This window comes from Mesoplodon mirus, assembly GCF_964341445.2.
Source record: "Mesoplodon mirus genome assembly, chromosome: 3".
Taxonomy (NCBI): domain Eukaryota; kingdom Metazoa; phylum Chordata; class Mammalia; order Artiodactyla; family Ziphiidae; genus Mesoplodon; species Mesoplodon mirus.
In genome coordinates, this window is record NC_138978.1 from 87,527,924 (window position 1) to 87,553,823 (window position 25,900).

At 38.9% G+C, this 25,900-nt stretch overlaps 1 protein-coding gene and 1 pseudogene across 2 annotated transcripts in view; one reads left to right on the forward strand and one right to left on the reverse strand.

Annotated features, from left to right (window-relative positions):
• Positions 1 to 3,426: 3,426 nt before the first annotated feature.
• Positions 3,427 to 4,895, reverse strand: LOC309801080 (heterogeneous nuclear ribonucleoprotein A1-like; annotated as a pseudogene). The gene has a single exon. The product of its transcript is annotated as a heterogeneous nuclear ribonucleoprotein A1-like (transcript).
• A 19,911-nt stretch (positions 4,896 to 24,806) lies between these two features.
• The window catches only part of BRDT (bromodomain testis associated), a gene marked incomplete at its 3' end in the record, with an annotated part of 48,590 nt that continues 47,496 nt past the window's right edge, over positions 24,807 to 25,900 (forward strand). The window contains exon 1 of the mRNA XM_082615523.1: positions 24,807 to 25,200. Within this exon, the coding sequence (XP_082471649.1) occupies positions 25,012 to 25,200 (189 nt within the window). The 5' untranslated portion in view covers positions 24,807 to 25,011. The remainder of the gene's footprint in view (positions 25,201 to 25,900) is intronic.

Here is a 25,900-nt window from a genome sequence, read left to right on the forward strand (position 1 = left end):
AAAATAATAATAATGCAAACAGAAGCTAACAAGAAAATGACAAAACTGACATATTATGAGCTTTCCATCAGGCAGGCAAAAGAGTGTGTCAGTCTAATTAGATATTATAAGCAGTTATCCAATGAATAAGAAAACATCTGCTTTTTAAAAGAAACTCATGCTATTGAAAGAACATTTGAAAATTGATGTGTGAAATTATTTCCACTGTTTGGTAATTTTTTTCCCCAAAACAATGTAACTATCTAAAGCTCACCTGCATGGTAAAAAGACTTGGAGACATAATTTATCATTTGTTTAGAAATTTCAATGGGTTTTGTTAAAAATATTAAAAGCTATTTGTTAAAAATATTAAAAATGGGGCTTCCCTGGTGGCGCAGTGATTGAGAGTCCGCCTGCCGATGCAGGGGACACGGGTTCGTGCCCCGGTCCAGGAAGATCCCACATGCCACGGAGAGGCTAGGCCCGTGAGCTATGGCCGCTGAGCCTGTGTGTCCGGAGCCTGTGATCTGCAACGGGAGAGGCCACAACAGTGAGAGGCCCACGTACTGCAAAAAAAAAAAAAAAAGAAAGAAATTTACTAGCCAGATTTTAACAAAATCTGAAAAATTGGTGAACTGAACTGAAGAATGAGTATCAAGATTCAGTAAGTATAGACAACTGTGTATTTCCATTTGACTCTTTGTATCTTGGTGAGATAGCTTTATCAGCTAGGGCTGTCATTAAAACTAAATACCAAAGCAGACTGAACTAGATCTTTATCACAAAGCATTAACCAAAAAAATATTTTTTAACTAGCAAATATGTGTAAATGCTGCATTGCTTTCACTATATCACTCATTACATTAAATATTGTGGGTTTTGCTAAACTTATTTTTCTAATGGGATATTTGATCATGCAAAAAAATTTTGTATTTGTCTAGGCCAAGGTTTTCCAAAGTGCAGTCTATAGACCTCTACACCAGAATCCCCCCACAGTACTCCTTAAATGCTGTTGCCTGAGCCTTGTGTTCAAGACAAACAGCTTTCAACAAACAGAGGTATTCTCCTGGAGGTATAATCAGAGTGACTGAAAGAGAAACGTGGAATAATTTTATGACCATGTGATTCCCTGTAATTTAATGCTTTGCCTGTGACGCATTTCAAGTCAATGGTGAAATGCTTCCCATAATTTAATCCAGATTTGCAGCATTTCAACATAGACTTCATGATAAATTAAAACCAGCATTAGTGAAAAACCTGGATTTCATACCACTGGCTACTTTATTTAAGGGGTTTTGTCTACTTAGTGAACTGGAGGAAGAAACTAGAGACAGAGAAGACATGGATGGAAGGAAATGAATGAATATGGCCAGAAGGAGAGCAGCAGAGATGGCCCTTCTACAGGAGACTCTTGCATCCCAGTTTCTGAATCCCCTAAAAAGAGACTTTCATTTCCACTGCTTTTTATCTACCCACCTTGTGTTACTGAACCAAACTTGGGTCCGCTCGCCCAATGCACAGCAAAGCCAATCTACTGACACTGGGTTGTGGTGAAGGAAAGTATAGCACTTACTGCAAGGCACCCCACATGGGACCAAGCGTGGAGAATGAGCAGCTACTGTTCAAAAGACCCAAACTCCCCAATAGGTTTCAGGGAAGGATTTCTAAAGACAGTGTGAGGTAGAGGGTCACAGGGTGTATGATCAGCTTGTGCACAATTCTCTGATTGGTTGATGGTGAGGTAACAGGGTGAAGTTTCTGGAATCTCAGTCATCAACTTTCTGATTCCACCTGGTCTGTGGTCTACTCGGTGGTGGTCAGCAAGCAGTTAACTTTTTCCACCTAGTAGGGGTTTTAGCATCTCCAAAACAATTCAAGGATATTGTTCAGGATATTATTTACAGCCCTTGAGGAGGAAATAAAGGTCCTTGACTTTGTTTTATGGCTAAACTATTATTATTTTGTCTTGTTTGACTATTTTCCTTTGTTTCTGCATTTTCTCACTTCTCTGATTAAATTTGTTCTTTAGAAATCAGGGTGGGCCTAGGAGGCTAAAGCTTTTCTACAAACAAGAGGGAGGGGACACAGTGGGTAAGTGGGGAGGTTGTCCCCAGGAAGGCCCTACAGGGTCCTGCTAGCTGTTTCAGTTGGACTGGTCCTCACTTAGAACTGCACGACCGCCAGGACCTCAAAGGGAGCTTTCTTCCTCTGTTCACATCCCTCTCCTTTCCCCACTCCCTCAAGCATTTTTTTTTTTTTTTTGGTGGAGTCCTAACCACTGGACTGCCAGGGAATTCCCCCCTCAAGCTTCTTGAACAGTTCTTTCCTCTCATAACTTCTGGTCCCTTGCCCTTGTCTTTTTATCCTCCCAGCAGGGCAATCTCATTTCCGGTTTCCCTTTCCCTGACCCTTAGCCTGGAAGGGATCTAATATTGGGAAAGGTTATAGAACCCTGTTCCAACTGCTTCAGAGCCCAGAGCCCTTCATGCTAGTGACCTCATTATTTTGTGCAGAGTGCCCTGCAGGTCCTGGTTAGAGGTTTCCAACGTTCCCAGGACAGACACTTTGGCATGGGCACAACCCAGGGACATGACCCAAAGCTCTAAAAACTGAAACCTCCCATCTGGAATTCTAAGATGTTTTTTGAAATTGACCTTAGTAAGTTACTCAAATGCCATCCAAAAGCATAAAAAGGTAGATACACCAATTAGATTCTATACTCAAGTATTCGTTAAATAAATTATGGTGGAAAAAAAACCCCAAATTATTCATTCTTCAACAATTGTATTGAAGACTTACTTTTATAAAAGAGACAGCAACAGCATTAAGTAAAATAAATGGAAAGGCACATGTTTTCCAGATTAGTAGCATTGGTAATTGTATCTCTGAATATTACATTACCTTACTGTGCTTTTTTTTTTTTTTTTTTTTTTTTTGCGGTATGCGGGCCTCTCACTGTTGTGGCCTCTCCCATTGCGGAGCACAGGCTCCGGACACACAGGCTCAGCGGCCATGGCTCAGGGGCCCAGCTGCTCCGTGGCATGTGGGATCTTCCCAAACCTGTGTACCCTGCATCAGCAGGCGGACTCTCAACCACTGCGCCACCAGGGAAGCCCCTTTACTGTGCTTTTGAGAGACAATTTGTTTATTAACCTAAGAGATGTTATAACACATTATCTCATCACTTTTAATTTGAATTGCATCATTTTCTGGTGAAACTTACGACCAAGAAACATAAGAATTATTGATTCTGACTTATTTGCAAATCTCAGCCTTTCTAGGTAAATAAATACATAGAAGTTATATGTTTGAGGTTCTAGCTATACAAAAAATTTTTTAGTCAAGAAATTTTATCATGTTAAATATGGCCAAAAATCTTTTTTTTTTTAAAGACACATTTATTCAGCATCATGATCAGACTATTACATTTAGCAATCAACAGCATGGGTGCAAAAAAAAAAATCTACATTAAAACCCTTTGTTGGAATGCTTTACACTTTCCACAGAACAGAAACTAAAATAACCTGTTATACAATTAGTCACAAATACAGTCCTTGAGTTTTGCCCATACACATGAGTATTGTCTAAAACATGTCTTCTTTGTAGCAGCTAGGCCCTGCCACCACTGTGCTTGGCTGAGTTCACAAATCTGTTGTAACCTGTAGCTTCCTTGTCACTTCTCTGGCTCTCCTCTCCTGCTAAGCTTTGTTTCCTGGCAGTAATCAAAACCTTCTGCCACTGCCATAGCTACTGCTGCTGCTGGAACCACCATAGCCACCTTGGTTTTGGGGTTTGGCAAAGTACTGGCCTCCACCACCATAGGGGCCAGAACTTCTGCCTCCAAAGTTTCCTACTTTCATGGGTCCAAAATTGGAAGATTGATTGTTGTAACTGCCAAAATCATTGTAGCTTCCACCACCTCCAAAATTGCTTCCACTACCACCGCCAAAGCCGCCTCTGCCTCCTCCATTGTTATAGCTGTCACTCCCGCCATAGCCACTGCCCTGGTTTCCATAACCCTGTCCACCACTTCCATAGCCTCTGCTTCCTCCAGAGTAACCAGGGCCACCTCCTCCATAACCACCATCATTACCAAATCCATTATAGCCATCCCCACTGCCACAATATCCACCACCACCACGGCTGCCACCAAAGCCACCTCGACCACTGAAGTTTCCTCCCCGACCAAAGTTGTCATTCCCACCAAAACCACCTCCACGACCACCACCAAAGTTTTCAGAACCACTTCGACCTCTTTGGCTGGATGAGGCACTAGCCATCTCTTGCTTAGATAGGGCTTTCCTTACTTCACAGTTGTGGCCATTCACAGTGTGGTATTTCTGAATGACAATCTTGTTTGCAGAGCCATGGTCATCAAAGGTTATGAAAGCAAAGCCTCTCTTTTTGCCACTGCCTCAATCAGTCATGATTTCAATCACTTCAGTTTTCCCATACTGTTCAAAATAATCTCTTAGATGATGTTCTTCAGTGTCTTCTTTAATGCCACCAACAAAAATCTTTTTCACAGTTAAGTGGGCACCAGGTCTTTGAGAATCTTCTCTTGAGACGGCCCTCTTTGGTTCCACAACTCTTCCATCCACCTTGTGTGGCCTTGCATTCATGGCCGCATTCACCTCCTCCACAGTGGCATATGTGACAAACCCGAAGCCTCTGGAGCGTTTGGTGTTTGGATTCCTCATTACCACACAATCTGTGAGCGTTCCCCACTGCTCAAAATGGCTCCTCAGACTCTCATCGGTTGTTTCAAAGCTCAAACCTCTGATGAAGAGCTTCCGCAGCTGTTCGGGCTCTTTGGGTGACTTTGACTTAGACATGACGGCAGTGGAGGGGGGCGGGGGAGACGTTAACGATGCTTACTCGGCGGCGTCCACGAGCAGAAAGGAGTAATCTACCGAACGTATCTGGCCAAAAATCTTTTCACCACTAGTAACATTTTAAAATTTACCTATGTGTTAATAATCATCCCTCAAAAGTACAGTAAAACAAATTCAAAGGAAAACAAAGCAAAATGAATAAGAATTTCTTCCCCTTTCGTGTCTGTGTTCCAGCTTGTCAAAATAAAATTCCCCTATTGCTTATTTGTTTCTTAGGAGCCTTCATGTACATTATAAGTTTTACCTATGTGTCAACAACAATTTAAGAAATGGCCAAGTTACAACGTACAATTCTCCAATAGAAATGCATCCTTAGAATTTGTTAAGCCTAAACAAGGGGTCAAAATTCACTAAAATTAACAACACAAAGCCTCCTAAGAAACAAATTAATAAGCAATAAAAGAATTTTGACAAATTGGTTTGCTTTCCTTTGAATTTTTTTTAAACACTAACTAATTTTGCTATCATGGCTCTTTTTCTGATTTTGTCAGGGGAGATTTTTCCCCCTTATGAACACTATTTTAGTTCTGATCAAATAATTCAGATATTGGAAGGACTCACTGGATTACTGACGGAATCTTCTTCCATTCCATTACATGGATCATGACTGTCAAAGGCAGCCAAAAGACAAGGTCATTGATCCATGTGTAAATTTTTCCTTTGGTTTGTTTGCTTTTTCAATGCAATAGAGAATATATTTGCCAATTTTCAGCCAATTAATATAAGTTTAGATACATAGGATTTATACAGTTTCAACAATATTTGAAATCTAGTTGCCTGTTTAAATTGCTGGGCAATCCCAGAAAATATATAGGAGCTCCCTAATCCACTCTTCAGTACAAGAATATCTCTTCTGCAGTCAATATAGAGCCTTGCCAGGGAACTTCAGGCCTCTTCTCAGGCCAGTTAAGGGCACTGTCTCTTACTTTTTACTTTGGCAAGAGGATTTCTCTGTTCCCTTTACTTCTTTTGTCCCCTACATTCTCACCTTTGGTGAAGAGTGGGTCTTTAGACCTGAAGACATACAGATGGTAAACAGGTATATGAAAAGATGGTCAACATCATTAATCATCAGGGAAATGCAAATCAAAACCACAAATTTCACATCTGTCAGAATGGCTATCATCAAAAAGACCACAAGTAACACATGTTGGTGAGGATGTAGAGAAAAAAGAACCCTAGTATACTGTTGGTGGGGATGTAAATTGGTGCAGCCACTATGGAGAACAGTATGGAGGTCCCTCAAAAAATTAAAAATAGAATTACCATATGATCTAGCAATTCTACTCCCAGGTATACATCCAAAGAAAATGAAAACACTAATTCAAAAAGATAAATGCACCCCAATATTCATAGTAGCATTATTTGCAATAGCCAAGATATGGAAGCAACTTAAGTGTCCATCAACAGATGAGTGGATAAAGAAGATGTGCTGTATAAACACAATGGAATACTACTCAGCCATAAAAAAGAATGAAATTTTGCCATTTTCAACAACATGGATGGACCTGGAGGATAATATGGTAAGTGAAATAAGTCAGACAGAGAAAGACAAACACTTATATGTGGAACTGAAAAAACAAAACAAACAAATGAATATAACAAAACAGAAAACAGATATAGAGAACAAACGAGTGGTTACCAGTGGGGAGAAGGGTGGGGGGAGGGGCAAGATAGGGGATTAAAAGTTACAAACTACTATGTATAAAATAAGACACAAGGATGTATTGTACAGCACAGGGAATATAGGCAAAATTTTATAATAACTTTAAATGTAGTATGATCTATAAAAAATATTGAATCACTGTGTTGTATACCCGAAACTAATATAATATTGCAAATCAACTATACTTTAATAATAAAAAAGAGTAAGTCTTTAGGAACAAATTATTTATTCATTATTAGATCACTATTAACTGAACACCTGCTATATGCCAGATACTCTACTAGGTTAGTGAGCAAAACAAACAAAAATCCATTCTCTGAGTTTCCATTCAAGGAAGAGATAGATATTGAACAAATAAACAACTATATTACGTGTCAGATGGCTATATATGCTATGGAGAAAATTTGGGAAATGGACAGAGTATAGGGGTGGCAATGGTGGTTGCTTTTTTAAATAGGATGGTGAGAGAAGCTCTCACCAATAAGGTGAGTAGAAAAGTCATGGACTAAGTAATACAGTACAATTGGCCATTAGCGGTTCGTGGACATACATTTAAAGGAATACTTAACCACACAGTTGTGCATTTTCCTTTAGTCAAACGGAGCTGCAAGGCACAGGGCAGATATAAGCTTAATAAGGATTTAATTTAAGTTTTAATAAGGGTTTAATAAAGGTTGTGACCTTGCCATGCATGAAATGAGGAGGAAGAAAGAGGAGACAGAGGAGCTGAGGGTGATCACAAGAAGGGATTATCATGATTGACCACAGCATTAAAGTTGGATAATAAGGGAAGAGAGGATGTAGGTGAGGGATAGTGAAAATGTGATAGGGTTAATGGATTACTGATCCCAGTGGAGGTGAAGGATTGCTGGATTCTGATTCTCTTCTAGGATCGAAATCAGAAGCCACTGGGGGTTGATCCTCTTTTTTTTTTTGCAGAACATCTGTTTATTAATTTAAAGGGATATTTTAATTTTCCAGAAAACCAGATAATCATTGCAGCATGACATAGAATTCTCATTTTCCTGTTTATCTGTGAGGAAGAAATTTTTTTTAACATCTTTATTGGAGTATAATTGCTTCACAATGGTGTATCAGTTTCTGCTTTATAACAAGGTGAATCAGTTATACATATACATATGTTCCCATATCTCTTCCCTCTTGGGTCTCCCTCCCTCCCACCCTCCCTATCCCACCCCTCTAGGTGGTCACAAAGCACCGAGCTGATCTCCCTGTGCTATGCGGCTGCTTCCCACTAGCTATCTATTTTACGTTTGGTAGTGTATATATGTCCATGCCACTCTCTCACTTTGTCACAGCTTACCCTTCCCCCTCTGCATATCCTCAAATCCATTCTCTAGTAGGTCTGTGTCTTTATTCCCATTTTACCCCTAGGTTCTTCATGACATTTTTTTTTTCTTAGATTCCATATATATGTGTTAGCATACGGTATTTGTCTTTCTCTTTCTGACTTACTTCACTCTGTATGACAGACTCTATGTCCATCCACCTCACTACAAATAACTCAATTTCGTTTCTTTTTATGGCTGAGTAATATTCCATTGTATATATGTGCCACATCTTCTTTATCCATTCATCTGATGATGGACACTTAGGTTGCTTCCATCTCCTGGCTATTGTAAATAGAGCTGCAATGAACATTTTGGTACATGACTCTTTTTGAATTATGGTTTTCTCAGGGTATATGCCCAGTAGTGGGATTGCTGGGTCATATGATAGTTCTGATCCTCTATTTTTATTTTAGAGGGTGGGGCTCACCAATACCTCTCTTCAGTTCCTTTTCTCAGGAGGTGCCTGAAAATGCAGTCAAGCCCAAACAACAGAAATCCAGTTGACTCAAGAGGGCTAGGAATTTCTGAGGACATCCAGATTAGGTTATAGTAATTTCACAGAGACATTTTCTGTAACTTTCTATTGTACATGATTTATATTTTTTATTGCTGAAGAAATTCTCTGTGTCATATAGTTTCACCATTCTATATGCAAAATTAACTTTCTTTTAGTGTTTTTCAGTGTTATTGTGCTCTTTACAAAATTTTGATATATAGGATTAATGGGGAAGAATTTTACAAATACATTTTCTTAGGCTGATTAACTAAATTCTTAAGTTTTGTGGTAGTACTATACAAAATTTTTGGCTTCTCTTTTCACAGATGGAGCCCCTGTCTACTGCCCAGCCTCCCAAAATTATTTATTTGTAATCTTTACTTATTTGAAATGAATATATTAAAATAATTATTTACTATACATGTTCATTTGCATTCAAATTTGAAACTTCTATACTTTAAGCTCTGAGGAGCATTATTTAATTGTATTTAATACTATTTCCAAAATACATAAATTTGTTAGAGAAAATTGTAAGCTTATATCTATTGGTAAATGTTATACATTTTATTGTCAAAATAATTTTAAAACTGGTTTAATTTCACTTTTTAAAAAAATGAATGGATATATAAGAGCTGAAAAGCTGCTAATAAAAATATTAATGTCTAAGGCAAGTAAGAAGTCAAAATTTTAAACCATGAAATTGAATAGGCAGAAAGCAAGACTAGGATTACAAGTCATGCCTCCCCTTGAAGTTAGTGTATGTGCTCTTTGACTCAAAACCTTTTTTTCATGCTTTGTCAACTAATTGGCTCTGTTTCTTCAAACATTTATGGAGGAACCTACACATCACAAGTATTATTCTTCTGTCTTCTCTCAAAATCATATTTGTAATTCTTCTAAGCATTCTGCATCCCCCAAATTTACTTATTCTTAATATATGACTCACTAAGTAGGTCTACCCAGGTAAACTTACCTATGATGATGTATATATAAACACAGGTTATCCTAGTTCTTTATTTCAACTGTCTTTTTCTTGTGTGTGTGCGGTACGTGGGCCTTTCACTGTTGTGGCCTCTCCCGTTGCGGAGCACAGGCTCCAGACGCGCAGGCTCAGCGGCCATGGCTCACGGGACCAGCCACTCCACGGCACGTGGGATCTTTCCAGACCGGGGAACGAACCTGTGTCCCCCGCATCGGCAGGCGGGCTCTTAACCACTGCGCCACCAGGGAAGCCCTCATCTATCTTTTTTCCTGTTATATGGTCATAGGTACATATCTTCTTTCTGTGATAGAGAAGAACAATCCAAACATGTATTAACTAATTCAATTATCAAATAATTATTAAGGGTCTGCTATATGCCAGGCAGTTTTAGGTACTTGGGACACATCATGAACAAAACTGATAAAACTCCTTGTCCTTATGGTGTTTACAATCTAATAGGGTAAGGAGACAATAGATAAGATAAATAAGTACAAATATATAGTATGTTAGTGATTAGAATTAAGGAGAAAAGTAAAGCAGGATGGAAATAAGAAATATATGTATGTGTACATATATAATGCTTTAATTTAGATAAGCTAGCTATGGAAGATATCACTGAAAAGCTGACAAGATCTGAAGAATTTGAGGGAGTAAGCCATACAGCTCTCTGGGGAAAAGGCCTCCCAGGCAAAGGGAACACCTAGAGCAAAGGCTCTGAGGCAGGAGTATGGGTAGGGTGTTCTAGAAGCAGCAAGTTTGGCTGCAGTGGAGTGAGCATGGGAGAGAGTAGCAGGCAATAAGATCAAGTATTAATGCTGGGGTGGGGGGGTAGGAAGGAGGAGGATAAAGAGCAGTTAATGTTGAGAATTGAAGACCATTGCAAGGACTTTGTTTTTTACTATGAGGGAAGTGGGAAGCCATTAAAACATTCTGAGAAGTGGAGTGACATGAATTGATTACCAACATCATTCTATGGCTGTGTTGAGTCTAAACTGAAGAAGGCCAAAAGGAGAAGCAGAAGCATTGGAGATTAGTTAGAAGTCTGTTGCAATAAACTAGATGAAAAATTATATAGACTCAGAATAGTTTGGATTCTGGATAGGTTTTTAAAATGTAACCATAAAGATTTCTTGATGAATCAACTCTTTTTGGACTTCACTAGCTGTCAGAGGTGAGAGAGAGAATGACTGAAATTTTTGGCCTGAGTAACTGTAAGATTGCAGTTGTCATTTACTGAGATGGGGAAGACTGAGAGGAGGAGTTCGAAGGTGGATATCAAGAGCTCAGGTTTGGATATACCACATTTAAGATGCTCTGTAGACTCTCCACATGGAAGTATCCAGTAGGCAGTTGGGTGTATGAGTCTGGAGTTCAGGAAAACGTTCAGGCTAGAAAGATGTAAATTTGGGAGCCAAGAGCAGATAAACCTTGAGACTGGATACACTGAAGGATGTATCAATTGGGAGAAGGTCCAAGGACTGAACATTGGAGCATTTCAACACTAAGAACAAGGATGAAGAAGGAACCAGCAAGAACTGACTTTTAGATTTAGCAACACAGAGGTAACAAATATTTTTATTTTTAGTGATGAATCAACTCCTATGTCTATATGTATTTTATTGCCTCCAAATTCCTATACAAAACCATCTGTAAATTTAAATTCTTTTAACTCTGAGTTCTGGGGATACTTGTGAATCCATGGAATACCAGAGAGCTAGGCTTCCTCTTGTTGAATCTGATGCTAGAACGAAGGATGGAAACTTTAAAATGTCTTTTAGCTATGTTCATGTGATATCTGGATTTAAACTAAAATGCATATCTCATGGAACTACATTTGATGCTTTTCTTAAAAAATGTAATTACAACTATTTACATTTGTCATAGAATAGTCCTGTGATATCCTAGTTTTACTATACTGGTCTTCAGCCACTTTCTTTTCGATATTTTAGAAGCTACTTTTCTCTACATGTCTGGGCCACACATCCCTGGCAAATCTCAGTTTTGGATAAAAGCAACTATCTTACTTCTCCATGAACAGTCACCAATTTCTGGGTCTCAACTGTCTCAGATATGTCTTACTAACACCTTTCCCCAGTCAGCTTTTTCTCCTGTTCTCTATAATTATTTTAAACCTTTTTCACCCTCCTAACCTCCTTCTTGCCTTCCTCCCCCATCTTCAGCCTAGATTGTATTTTGAACTCTATAATAAACTCCCTATTCAAAATCTCTACCCAGATATCTTACCCTGAATTCATCATGTTCAAAACTGAAAGATCAGAAGGAGAAATTAAGGAAACAATCCCATTAACCATTGGAACAAAAAGAATAAAATACCTAGGAATAAAGCTACCTAAGGAGGTAAAAGACCTGTACTTAGAAAACTATAAAACACTGATGAAAGAAATCAAAGATGACACAAACAGATGGAGAGATATACCATGTTCTTGGATTGGAAGAATCAATATTATGAAAATGACTATACTACCCAAAGCAATTTACAGATTCAATGCAATCCCTGTCAAATTACCAATGGCATTTTTTACAGAACTAGAACAAAAAAATCTTAAAATTTGTATGGAGACAGAAAAGACCCCAAATAGCCAAAGCAATCTTGAGGGAAAAAAATGAAGCTAGAGGAATCAGACTCCCTGACTTCAGACTATACTACAAAGCTACAGTAATCAAGACAATATGGCTCGGTGCTTTGTGACCACCTAGAGGGGTGGGATGGGGAGGGTGGGAGGGAGACGTAGGAGGGAGGAGATATGGGGATGTATGTGTGTGTATAGCTGATTCATTTTGTTGTAGGGCAGAAACTAGCACACCATTGTAAAGCAATTATACTCCAATAAAGATGTTAAAAAAACCAAAAACAAAAAACAAGCCTTGAAGGAACAAAACTGAAGAGAGTATATGCAAATCAGATGAACCATTGGATTGAGAAATAATATAGTATGGAATGGGCAAACTGAAACCACCATGGATTAATAATAAACTCTGTGATGAGCAAAAAAAAAAAAAAAGACAATATGGTCTTTTACAGAAAGACCTGTATATTTTTATATACAGAAATATAGATCAATGGAACAGGATAAACCCACGCACCTATGGTCAACTAATCTATGACAAAGGAGGCAAGGATATACAATGGAGAAAAGACAGTCTCTTCAAAAAGTGGTGCTGGGAAAACCGGACAACTACATGGAAAAGAATGAAATTAGAACACTCCTTAACACCATACACAAAAATAAACTCAAAATGGATTAGAGACCTGAATGTAAGACCAGCCACTATAAAACTCTTAGAGGAAACATAGGAAGAGCACTCTTTTTTTTTTTTTTTTTTTTTTGCAGTACGCGGGCCTCTCACTGCTGTGGCCTCTCCCGTTGCGGAGCACAGGCTCCAGACGCGCAGGCTCAGCGGCCATGGCTCACAGGCCCAGCCGCTCCGCAGCATGTAGGATCCTCCCGGACCGGGGCACGGATCTGAGTCCCCTGCATCGGCAGGCAGACTCTCAACCACTGCACCACCAGGGAAGCCCAGGAAGAACACTCTTTGACATAAATCACAGTAAGATCTTTTTTGACCCACCTCCTAGAGTAATGGAAATAAAAACAAAAATAAACTAATGGGACCTAATGAAACTTAAAAGCTTTTGCACAGCAAACAAAACCATAAACAAGATGAAAAGACAACCCTCAGAATGGGAGAAAATGTTTGGAAACAAATCAACAGACAAAGGATTAGTCTCCAAAATATATAAACAGTTCATGCCGCTCAATATTAAAAAAACAAACAGCCCAATCAAAAAAATGGACACAAGACCTTAATAGACATTTCTCCAAAGAAGACATACAGATGGCCAAGAGGCACATGAAAAGCTGCTCAACATCACTAATTATTAGGGAAACACAAACTGAAACTACAATGAGGTATCACCTCACACCGGTTAGAATGGGCAGCAACAGAAAACCTACAAACAATAAATGCTCGAGCGGGTGTGGAGAAAAGGGAACCCTCTTGCACTGTTGGTGGGAATGTAAATTGATACAGCCACTATGGAGAACAGTATGGAGTTTCCTTAAAAAACTACAAATAGAATCACCATATGACCCAGCAATCCCACCACTGGGCATATACCCAGAGAAAACCATAATTCAAAAAGACACATGCACCCCAATGTTCATTGCAGCACTATTTACAATAGCCCAGTCACGGAAGCAACCTAAATGCCCATCAACAGACGAATGGATAAAGAAGATGTGGTACATATATACAATGGAATATTACTCAGCCATAAAAAGGAACGAAATTGGGTCATTTGTAGAGACGTGGATGGATCTAGAGACTGTCATACAGAGTGAAGTAAGTCAGAAAGAGAAAAACAAATATCGTAGATTAACGCATATATGTGTAATCTAGAAAAATGGTACAGATGAACCGGTTTGCCAGGCAGAAATAGAGACACAGACGTAGAGAACAAACATATGGACACCAAGGGGGTGAAGTGGGGGGTGGGGGGGGTGATGAATTGGGGGATTGGAATTGACATGTATACACTAATTTGTATAAAATAGATAACTAATAAGAACCTGCTGTATTAAAAAAATAAAATTTAAAAAAATCAGTAGAATGAATGGGAAGATAAAGTTAAGGAGAACTCTTGAAAGTAAATCAGCTAAATGATAGAAATTCCACTAAGAACAGAACAGAAGGAAAAATAAACTGCCCCCCCCAAAAAAAACCTGAACTAATGCTCTCCCCGCTCCATCAAACTTGCCTTCCCCTCCTACAATCCTCTTCCCTGTAAATGGTGCCTTCTTCAAGCCAGAAACCCCAAGTCATCTTTACATCCCATCTAACACCAAATCCTGGGGAGTCTACTCCCAAATAAGTCCATTCTCCATATCTTTTAAAGTTTGTGACCATTTTAAGTTTTTCAAAAACTCAAATCTGGTTTTGTCACACTTCCTCTCCCCACCCATCCCCACACTTAATTCAAATGTGATTTTGTCACAGTTCTTAAAACCCAGCAGGATCAAAGGATAATATACTCAATGATAATACACTTTAGAGGCTTTTGATACCTTGCACTCATGGTGCTTACTGCCTAGTGGGGAAACTAAGACATGAAATATAACCCTGGCTATAAAAGTACAATTTAGTAATAAGTGCTATGTAATTAAGTTGTAATGAGAGTGTAATGAGTGTAACAGGAAGACCTAATCTAGTGGAGGCCTCCTTGAGGAAATGACTTTAGGTTGACACCTGAGTGTGGGATGGAAGAAGAAGAGAGAAGAGCCCAGTACAGAAGCAGAGAGAGAGAGAGGAAACAGGGTACTGGGAAGAGCTGAAAGGTAAGTGGCTGGAGATGGGAGCATTGCTGGAGGGGTGGTGGCCGCTGAAGATAGATAAATAACGTAGGACCCTGTAGCTCATCCTAAGAGTTTTGATCTTTATCTTTAAAATAATGGAAAATAACTGAATGGTTTTAAGAGTGTTAACATGATGAGATTTAGCTTTTTTAAAAAGATTACTCAGGCTTCTCGGTGGAGTGTGTCTTTATCCCTTCCACTGGTTCTCAGGAGGAGAGCCAAAAAGTTGACAGTGAGCAAGATTTGCACTGTCATTCCTGGGTTTTATTTCCTTTGACCTCCCTTAGCTCTTTTTTTTTTTTTAATCTTTATTGGAGTATAATTGCTTTACAATGGTGTGTTAGTTTCTGCTTTATAACAAACTGAATCAGCTATACACACATACATATACCCCATATCTCCTCACTCTTACATCTCCCTCCCACCCTCCCTATCCCACCCCTCTAACCCTTAGCTCTTTCATGGTGTGATGGTCACACCAGAGGTCTGTACCTTGGTTACACCCTAAGCCTTACCTTTTCCCTGCATAATGAGATTTTATACAACAAAAACAAGAACACAAGTATTCAATCTAAATAAAGTAAATGCTATGGTATTAACTCTTCCACACAATTCTTGGTCATTGGGTTACTTGGAAATAAAGACCTTTAGTCCTTTCTTTCACCAAAGAAAAGCATTTTCAGCTTTTTGAGTAAGAAGAGTCTCTCTAACGTAAAAATGCCTGCATCTAGTTATTTATGTTGACCTCTAGTAGTGTGTGGCTTTCTTGTGAACACTTAGTCCTGAGGACCTTTCCTCTCACATGAAAGCGACTGAATCAAGCCATGCCAAGCTGTTAATGACCCTCAGATTTGCCCTTCAGGAAACTGGAGGTTGATTGGTTTTTGACGGGTTTCTCAAGCAGTTCGTCAGCTGTTTTTGTCCTCCCCTCCCTCTTCCACCCTTCCATCTAGGAATGAATATTAAAGAATTTAGAAACATTATGTGCAGTTGGATCCAAAGGCAACTACTGTGCTGAATACATTTTTCTAATTCACATCCACAAATAATGAAAATCCAAACTCAGCCTCCTTACTCAGCTGCTGTGAAACAGATCTTAAGTGCTATTTTAAACCCAATGAACCATGTTGGCTCCAACCTCAGCTGCTACCACATGCTGAGCACTCACTACATTCAAGAGAATGGAGCTTTGGGGAGGGCGGGAGGAAAGTATGAAAAACATGACAACACCGCAAGTCAAAACTCACGAATCCCCAAAACGACATGGGGGCTAATCCACTGACTTGTTTTGACGGTAAAAGCCTTCAGGGCGGCGCTCCTACTCCTAAATCCTCAGCTCCCTGTACGGGGCCTGGCATTCAGAAAGCACAGAGCAAACGTGCACTTGGTGAGTGAACGACCTCCGATCCACGCTCAAGCCTGGGGCCGCAGAGCGCAGACCTCAAGCACGTTCCCGGCAGTCGGACACCAGGCCGGGCCACGTGACACGCTCCAGCCAATGGGCAGGTTGCACGCGGAGGCTCTGCAATAAAAGGCGTGTGTTGCTGCCTGCTAGCGGCCGCCACTGGGGCGAGAGTTGGTGGCGGCGTACGTGGGAAGTTGTTTCCCAGCGGCGCTTCATCTCTTGCAAGCTGAAGGGGACGGTCAGAGAAGGTCCTTTCCACAGGGGTAAGGGAGCCCTTGTGGGAAGCACCACTCTGGGATCCGAGCCCTCACTGTCACCCTGGGTGGGGAATAACCGTTTTTTCCTCTCCTATCCTCCCCCATCAACATTGTGCGACAGCAGAGGCAGTTAGAGAGGCCATCCCGGCGTGTGGCTGCAGCCCAGGTGAGCTGCCAGTTGCTTTCCTTTAGCCTTACCAGCTGCAAGCTCGTTGCCCCAGTGGACCCTCTAAAATTTTTTTGGCCTTTCTCTTAAACGCTTGGTGGTGGTGGTGGGTATTTTTTTTTCCAAGGAAGGGGTGAGAAGAGGAAGGTTGGTCCAAGGGATGGCGGTCCAACCACCTCCCCATTTGAAAAACACTCATGGCCTTTGTAGTTCTCTTAGGTCTTGGATTGATGGATCACTGCTTGTACTGTAGTTTCGTGAATGCAGGAGAAAGCACGGAGCTTTAGCTGTAGCTGACTTTTTTGTTGTGTTTATTCTGGGCGTGATCATTTGGGACAGGAAATTTCCCATCCTTGATTCATTTATTCGTTCAACTAACATTAAGCCCTTGAAACATACTAAACTCTCTGTTGGGTGTTGCCTAATCTGGAGTTGGGGCAGGCCTCAAGGCGCTGGCTTGTGTTAAGAATTAAAATGAGGTATGTACAGGGTACTTTGGGACCTGTAGGAAGGGCCCGGGTGGTTGGAAGGGAGCAAGGGAGGGTTCTGGGTAGGCAATAACTGAGCTGGGTCTCGAGACGAAATAGAAGTTAGTCTAAAGAGTGAGGGGAGCTCTGGTGAGGAGGGGAAATTTTCCAAAAGCATAGACGTGTGAGCACAAGAGTAGGTGGGACAGTGGAAAACTGGCAGATTTTTGAACATGGCTGGCACCGTGTTGGGAAAGTAGCAAGAGATGAGTCTAGTGAGATAGGCAAGGGGCCATAAGAGGGTTTGTTTATTGGTATGTAATGAAGGGTTATAGGTTGAGCTGTATGATCTTAAGTTGCTGAACAAAAATCACAGCATCACCAGTGCATGAATTCAGGTGGGAGATAACAAGTGATTAAACAAAAGGAGTGGTTTGGGAGATGGAAATTAGGAACACCATAATTATTCAGAATATGTAAATTTATATTCAAGAGTCAGTTGTTTAGAGGTATTTGATGCCTTGGAGTGGCTGAGATCTGCAGAAAAGTAGTAAAGAAGACAAAGGAAAAACTGTGGAGGATATTAATGGTTTAGCAGAAGATGAGATTATGAATTCCTCTGGAATTCTAATCTGACCCACCTGTTTGTTCCCTTAGCACCCTCTTAACCTCTGTCACAGCAATAATTATATGTATCCTGTTGGAATTGCCTATTTATAAGTCTCTGTAAAGAGATTATTGTATCCCCCAATTCCTAGCTCAGTGCTTGCCACCATTGTAGGTGCTTTGTAAATGTTTAGTAAGTGAACAAACAGAATCTGGGGAAAGTGGTATCCTGGAAACCAGAAAAGAATTTCAAGAGAGTCACAATAGTCTAGTGACAGATATAGCTGAGAGGTCAAGTAAAGTATAAGATTCAAAAAGAATCCATTGGATTTAACAAGTAAATATCGTAAGTATTAACCTTAGTGTAAGGGGAGTTTTAGAGGAATGGCAGGAAAAAGTCATGTGTGATGTGGGGAGTAAAGACAGTGTCATGTTTTAGGGTGCTCTGGTGTGAGATACAGAAGAGAGAAGATTGAGACTACAAGGATAGAATAGGATCAAGAGAGGAATTTTTAAGTAGACTTGAGAAAGTTTATATAGAGGGTAAGCTAGTATAGAAGTATTGAAGATACAGGCAGAAGAGAGCAAGGACCTTCAGCAGGGGTGTTATCTAGAGTATCTGGGAAAAGAGTTCAGACAAGAAGATTGAGGGAGGAGCAGATGAGAAGACTGAACCATTGTGAAGAGTATACATTTTCTACAAATTACCTGTTTGACCTTAAATAAAGCCTGATTTTATTTCGAAGAAACCATTTTCTCCCTTGAACTGGAGATGGCTAATTTGATGGTGCAGGATTTGGAGTCAGTATTTGAGCTCATCACAGGGCAGATTGCTTTTGATCTTTCTGAGCCCTAGAGGCATCGGATATTCAGAATCCAAACTTTTTTTTTCACCTCACTATCACCACTTTTATTCAGTATATACAGGAGATAGTAGTATTTGAAAAAAAACTAATAAGCAGACTTTTACAAACCTAATAAATACACAAAACCCAAATAGAAAAAGAATGCTTTGAGGGATATAACACCAGAGGCTTTTAAGCAAAAATAATTTAAAACAGGGAAAAAAAGGTAAATTTCAGGAAATGTTAATTAAGTATACGAAACCAAACTGAATTAGAAAATCAGACGAGACCAATAGATTCTTAGACAGTGGGTTTTTTTTTTTATTGTTTTCTTTTTTCTTCCAGTTTTATTGAGATATAATTGACTTACAGAACTGTATACGTTTAAGGTGTACAGCATAATGATTTGATTTACATATATCATGAAGTGATTATCACAATACATTTAGTAAATGTCCATCATCTCATATAGGTACAAAATTAAAGCAATAGAAAAAAAATTTTTTTTCTTGTGATGAGAACTCTTAAAGAATCCAAGCTCTTGGGCTTTCCTAGTGGCGCAGTGGTTGAGAGTCTGCCAGCCGATGCAGGGGACACGGGTTCGTGACCTGGTCCAGAAAGATCCCACATGCCGCGGAGCGGCTGAGTCCATGAGCCATGGCCACTGAGCCTGCGCATCCGGAACCTGTGCTCTGCAACGGGAGAGGCCACAACAGTGAGAGGCCCGCATACCGCAAAAAAAAAAAAAAAAGATGGGCCATTTGTCTTATAAAATATTCCATATTCTACATTTGTCTCTTTCCTTATGATTTTTGTTTCATTTGTTCTAACACTGTCAAAAAACTTTTCTGCAATGATGGCAGTGGTCTATAGCTGCACTGTCCTGTACAGTAGCCAGTAGGCATATGTGGCCATTAAGCACTTAAAATGCTGCTGAGTTTTTAATTTAGGTAATTTTGGTTAATTTAAATTTAGAGTTACATGTGGCTAGGGATTTCCCTGGCAGTCCAGTGGTTAAGACTCCATGCTTCCAGTGCAGGGGGTGTGGGTTCGATCCCTGGTCATAGAAGTGAGATCCCACATGCTGTGTGGTTTGGCCAAAATAAATAAATAAACAAAATTACACGTGGCTAGAGGCTGTCACATTGGACAATGCAGCTGTAGCCCTTGAATTTTCCGTTACAGAAAAGTTAAATCTAGAAGCTTGTTACACATTTTTGGCAAAAAGCCTTTATAGATGCTATATAGATTGTATTTTGCCTTATCAGGATATATATATATATATATATATATATATATATATATATATATATATATATATATATATAGGCTTTTAACCCAATATATGCTATTTTAAGTTCTTTCTAGTTAGTATTATTTTCCTAAATACTACAAAAACTTCAGTATTGGATTTGACTAATTTGGTGCAGATATCTGATCAAAGTACCAGAAGCAAGAAAATGTGGACAAGTGTGGTTGAAATATAACGGTCATATGATGAAGTGGTATGAGTAGCTAAGGATGTATGGGATGCAAAGGAGAACAATTTTAAGAGTGTTGCTAACCATTTCAAATACTACAGAGGAGTCTGGGAAGATAACTGAGGAACACCAGTGAGGGATTTGGAATATTTCAAGGTATTAGTGGTCTTTGGTAGAGCAGTTTCAGAAGAGAGTTGGAGAAATCAGATGGATGTATTTGACCTTTACAAGATTTTTTGCACCCAAGTTTTGTTTGTTTGTTTATTTGTTTGTTTTAAGAGCAGTTTTAGGTTCACAGCAAAATTGAAAGGTACAGAGATTTCCTGTATATCTCCTGCCCCAAAACATGCATAATCTCCCTTGTTACCAGCATCCCCCAAAAAAGAGTACATTCGTTACAATAGATGAACCTACAATGACACAACATTATCACTTAGTCTGTTGTTTGCATTAGGGTTCACTCTTGGTTTTGTACTTCCTAAGGGTTTGGGCAAATGTATAATGGCAGTATTTTCACTGCCCTAAAAATCCTCCGTGCTCCATCTTTTCATCCTTCCCTCTTCCCAGCTCCTGGCAACCACTGATCTTTTTACTGTCTCCATAGTTTTGCCTTTCCCAGAATGTCATATAGTTGGAATCATACAGTATGTAGCCTTTTCAGGTTAGCTTCTTTCACTTATTATGCATTTAATATTCCTTTATGTCTTTTTGTGGCTGTATAAATCATTTCTTTGTAGCACTAAGTAATATTCCATTGTCTGGCTATTGCTTCACAGTTTATCCATTCTCCTACTGAAGAACATCTTTGTTGCTTCCAGGTTTTGGCAATTAGGAATAAAGCTGCTATAAATGTCTGTGTGCAGATTTTCGTATGGAAAGGTGTTTTTAAAAAAAAAAAAATTAAGACACTGATTAGAACATGTCTGTAGGCAGAGGTATCAGCAGAAGCTAATAATGTAAACAAATATAGAAAATGAAACCTTAAGACAAAGCAGGAAACAGAACTATGTGTTGCATAATCTTTAAATAGAGGAAAGGCTTCATAAACCTAATAAAAAAGAAACATACAATAATGGAGATAAAGGAATTATTAATGAAATAATAGGTTTCTGGAAAAAGGGAAAGAAGGTCCTTATGGAAAAGAGGTGAGGCACTTATTAAATAAGAGGTAATAGAGTAGGAAATAAAAGAAGCTAAGAAATTAATTTTTAAAAGTTTCTCTTGTAAACTAAGATGAGATCCTCTGCAAATTGATATAGTGGGGCTGAGGTTTAGAGGAGTGGAACAGGTTTGGAAAAAGCATTTTATAGTTGATGTATATTCATTAATTCATATATATTTTTTTGAAGGCGGATTCCTGAGCAGTAGGAACTAACTTAGGAGTAAATCATCCTTGATTTCTCTCCCTACTTCTCCCTGTATAAACAAGTCACATCTGCTCTATTTCTAACATAAAATTGAACCTGAACACTTAAATTCATCATATGTAGGCTCTGTCCTATGCATTGGATCAATACAAACAAGGTCCGTGGCCAGCATAGAGTTTACATTCTGGGAGTTGGTGGGAGGGTGGGTTGGGAGACAGACAGTAAGCAAGTAGGTAAAAATATATTGGTGAAGCAGAGAAATGGCTGATGGATTGGAATTGGGGAGGAGGGGTAAGTATGCCTATTTAAAATGAGGTTGTGAAGGAAAAGTCTCCCTCAGGAGCTGATGATTTTGAATCAGTCTGGAATACGAGCATTTCAAGCAGAGTGTAAAGGCCCAGAGACCAGAACTGGCTTGATGCAAAGAACTCAAAGAAGAGGATGGCTGGTGTGAAGTGATTGAGCTGGGAGAGTAAGAGTGGAGGTGGAAGGAACAATGAACCAGACCTTGGGAGGTTTCAGATCAGTTTGGAGGCGATGGCATTAGTCTTTGTTAGAGGTGATAATGACTGGGGCTAGGATCATAGTGGTGGAAGTAGTGAGAATTTGAGATTTATTTTGGAGGAGGACTCATCAGAGAAATACAAATGAGATCCCATCGTACACCCACCAGAATAGCTAAAATGGAAGAGGCTGATAATACCAAATATTGACAAGGGTATGGAATAACTGGAATTCTTAGACTGCTGTTGTGTATATAAGTTGGTACATTTTGGAAAACTGGTGGTGTCTATTAAAGTTGAACATATGTATAACCTATGTCCCAACAATTTTATTTCTGGGTTTATACCCAGCATAATGCATGTACATAAACACTAAAGCATTTCATAGTATTATTTGCCATAGTCAAAAACTGGAAACAACCCAAAAGTCTCAATAGGAATGGATAAGTTTTGGTATAATTTTACAATAGAATACAGTAATGAAAATGAACAAACAACATAGGGAAAAACATGGATAAATCTCAAAAACAATATTGGTGAAAGAAAGCTAGGCACAGTGTAATACATAGTAAATAATACTAAATTTATGTAAAAGTTCAGAAACAGTCACAATTTAATGTATGGAGATAGAAGTCATCATAGTGGTTATCTCTGTGGAGAAGGGAGGGTGTAGTGATTGGGATTTTCAAAAGGTAGCCTAGCTTTAAATAATTGCAAAGCCAGGATAAGAGCCAGTTGCAGTTGTAACACTAGAATAGCACCTTCTTTCTTCTCGATGACTTTTTAAATTTTATTTATTTATCTATCTATCTATCTATCTATCTATTTATTTATTTAGGCTGTGTTGGGTCTTAGTTGCTGTGCGTGGGCTTTCTCTAGTTGTGGTAAGTGGGGGCTACTCTTCGTTGCAATGTGGGATCTTCCTGGACCAGGGCTTGAACCCGTGTCCCCTGCATTGGCAGGCGAATTCTTAACCACTGCGCCACCAGGGAAGCCCCCTCAATGACTTTTTATTGAGTTCTAGTTCATATTTGTATAAGATGAGGAGAAAAGTGAAATGAGATAAAATTATAAGTCATCTCCAAGTTAATCCATTTTAATGTAGTGGTTTGAAACCTGACTGCACATCAGAATGTCCAGGGAACTTAAAAAAGAAACAAAACTGATTCTCAAGCTGTATCTCCAGAGGTTTGGACCTAGGCATTGGTTTTTTGTTTCTCTGTTTTTTTGTGGGTTTTTTTGATAGGTAAGAAGTGGATTTATTTAGAGATACACATTCCATAGACAGAGTATGGTCCGTCTCAAAAGGCAAGAGGACCTTGGGAGATGGGCCATCTCAGAAGGGCATTGGTATTTTTTAAATGATCCACAACACCTCACACCCAATACAATGGCTACTATTAAACAAAATAACAGGTGTTGTGAGGATGTGGAGAAACTGGAACCCTGTAGATGGTGGGAACGTAAAACAGTGTTGCTGCTGTGGAAAACAGTATGGAATTCCTCAAAAATTAAAAATAAAATTACCATATGATCTAGCAGTTCCACTTCTGCACTCTGGGGATATATCTCTTAAGTATTAAAAGCAGGGTCTTGAAGAGATATTTATACATCCATGTTTTTATAGCAGCACCATTCACAATAGCCAAGAGGTGGAAGCTACTCAAGTGTCTGTCAATGAATGAATGGGGAGACAAAATGTGTATACATATAATGGAATATTATTAAACCTTAAAATGAAGGAAATTCTTACATATGCTACAATATGGATGAACCTTGAGGACATTATGTTAAAATAGATAAGCCAGTCACAAAAAGACAAATACAGTATGATTCTACTTATGTGAGATTCCTGGAGTGGTCACATTCATAGAAACAGAAAATGGAATGGTGGTTGCCAGGGGCTGGGGAGAGGGGAGAATGAGGAGTTGTTTAATAGGTATAGTATAGAGTTCTGGTTTTGTGTGATGAAAAAGTTCAGGAGGTTAGTTGCTCAAAAATATGAATATACTTAACACTGCTGAACTGTACACTTAAAATAGTTAAGATGGTCAATTTTATGCTGTATGTAGTTTGCCACAATTTTAAACGAAGGATCCACAAGTGATTAATATGCAGCAAGAGCTGAAAACTAACACTGCTTTAATGAAAAAAAAAAGGTGAATTGGCTAAATGTTAACACTGAAAAATGGACAATTTATTTAATAGTCATACTTTGCTGATTCACTTGGTAGTACCTTTGCTCTTTTATCCTTAAAGTAATAAGGTTGTCTAGGAATGTTAGATATCATCTTTCTGAAATACTCGTGAAGCTTTAAACTATTTTATTTTAGGTATAGAAATATTCACTAAAGAGTAGCATATTAACACGTCATTTTTCTTCCTAATATTTTGCTTTTAAAATAAATCACTTTATTTGAATTAGCCAGAAAAATTCCTTTGCCTTTCTCCCTTCACTGATTAATAATTGTAGAGGGCTTCCCTGGTGGCGCAGTGGTTGAGAGTCCGCCTGCCGATGCAGGGGACACGGGTTCGTGCCCCGGTCTGGGAAGATCCTACATGCCGCGGAGCGGCTGGGCCCGTGAGCCATGGCCACTGAGCCTGCGCGTCCGGAGCCTGTGCTCCTCAACGGGAGAGGCCACAACAGTGAGAGGCCCGCGTACCGCAAAAAAAAAAAAAAAAAAAAAGTAGAATAACTGTATACTCAGATAGTTATTCTTTAACCATCTCTTTAACATTCCCTGTTATTTCATTTTCACCAGGAATTTATAGACTTTTCCTGCTGAGACCTCAATTTGTGTCTAAGAAAGGCAGAAAGAAATTACTGTAAAAGATTGGAATAACTTAAATCATCCAAAATGGAGGCATACTAATGAAACAACTTTTAGTACTTACATAGAAAAAGGTTCGTATTTGTTTACAAATAAATTTATCATTTGGCCTTTCTTTTTTCTTTTTTTTTTTTTCTGTCCTAGTCATGGTATGCTTTAAAATATGAAATCTGCTACTCTTGAAGAAAACTTTTCTGTTCCTATAAAAACCATTTTAAAGGTGCTTTGAAAATAACTCAGTTTTTTTGTTTTTTGTTTTCTGGTTTCTTTTTTTGTTTGTTTTTTAGGGCATGTACCTATAGACAACGTTAGAATATAAGGACTTGAAGCAGTTGAGAATGTCTCTGCCAAGTCGACAAACAGCTATTGTTAACCCTCCACCACCAGCATATATAAATACTAAGAAAAATGGGCGATTGACGAATCAACTGCAGTATCTACAAAAAGTTGTCCTGAAGGCTTTGTGGAAGCATAGTTTTTCCTGGCCTTTTCAGCAGCCTGTGGATGCTGTCAAACTAAAGTTGCCTGTGAGTGTGTCTTATAATTATGTTAGTTTAAAACAAGTAAAACCCTGTAAATATCCTCTGATAGAAATATTATGAAATATATCTAACTTAATAAAAAAATTATTCAGCACCACTAAAGAATATCCCAACGAGTATTTTTTCCTAAAACAAAAAACTGGTTTTTCTGAGCATTGAAATTCTCATTTTAGCAAGTTGTGGTAAATTTTAAGTATCAACATATGCTTTCTTGTTTATAGCATATGTCCCTTGACCTTTTGGTGTCAGGTTGTCATAAGTGTTCCCTTCTCCAAGAAGTCACTCTTGACACGTCCTGACAGACTTAGGTGTTTCACATACAGAATTCAACTTTAGGTCTTATATTAAGAATTTTTAGCCATCTGATAACAGAATGGTAAAGTAATTTGTAATATAACTAGTAAACTGTAGAGCTGGGATCGTACTCTGGATTTGTCAGACTCCATAAATTCTAGTTTCTTTTTCTTCATGCCCTTGTTATTTTCCAGGATGGTTCTACTCTTATATTATTTTGTTATTCTTTCTTTATTGGCTTTTTTTTTTCCTTCTCTCTGAAGAAAAATGCCATGGTAATCAACTTTGTTTCTCATCACAAAAGGTTTTGGTTTCTATATTATCACTTTTAATCAGTTGCTCTCTCTAGTTACAGGTGTATAGCTTCTTAAATTTCTTTGTGAACCAATTG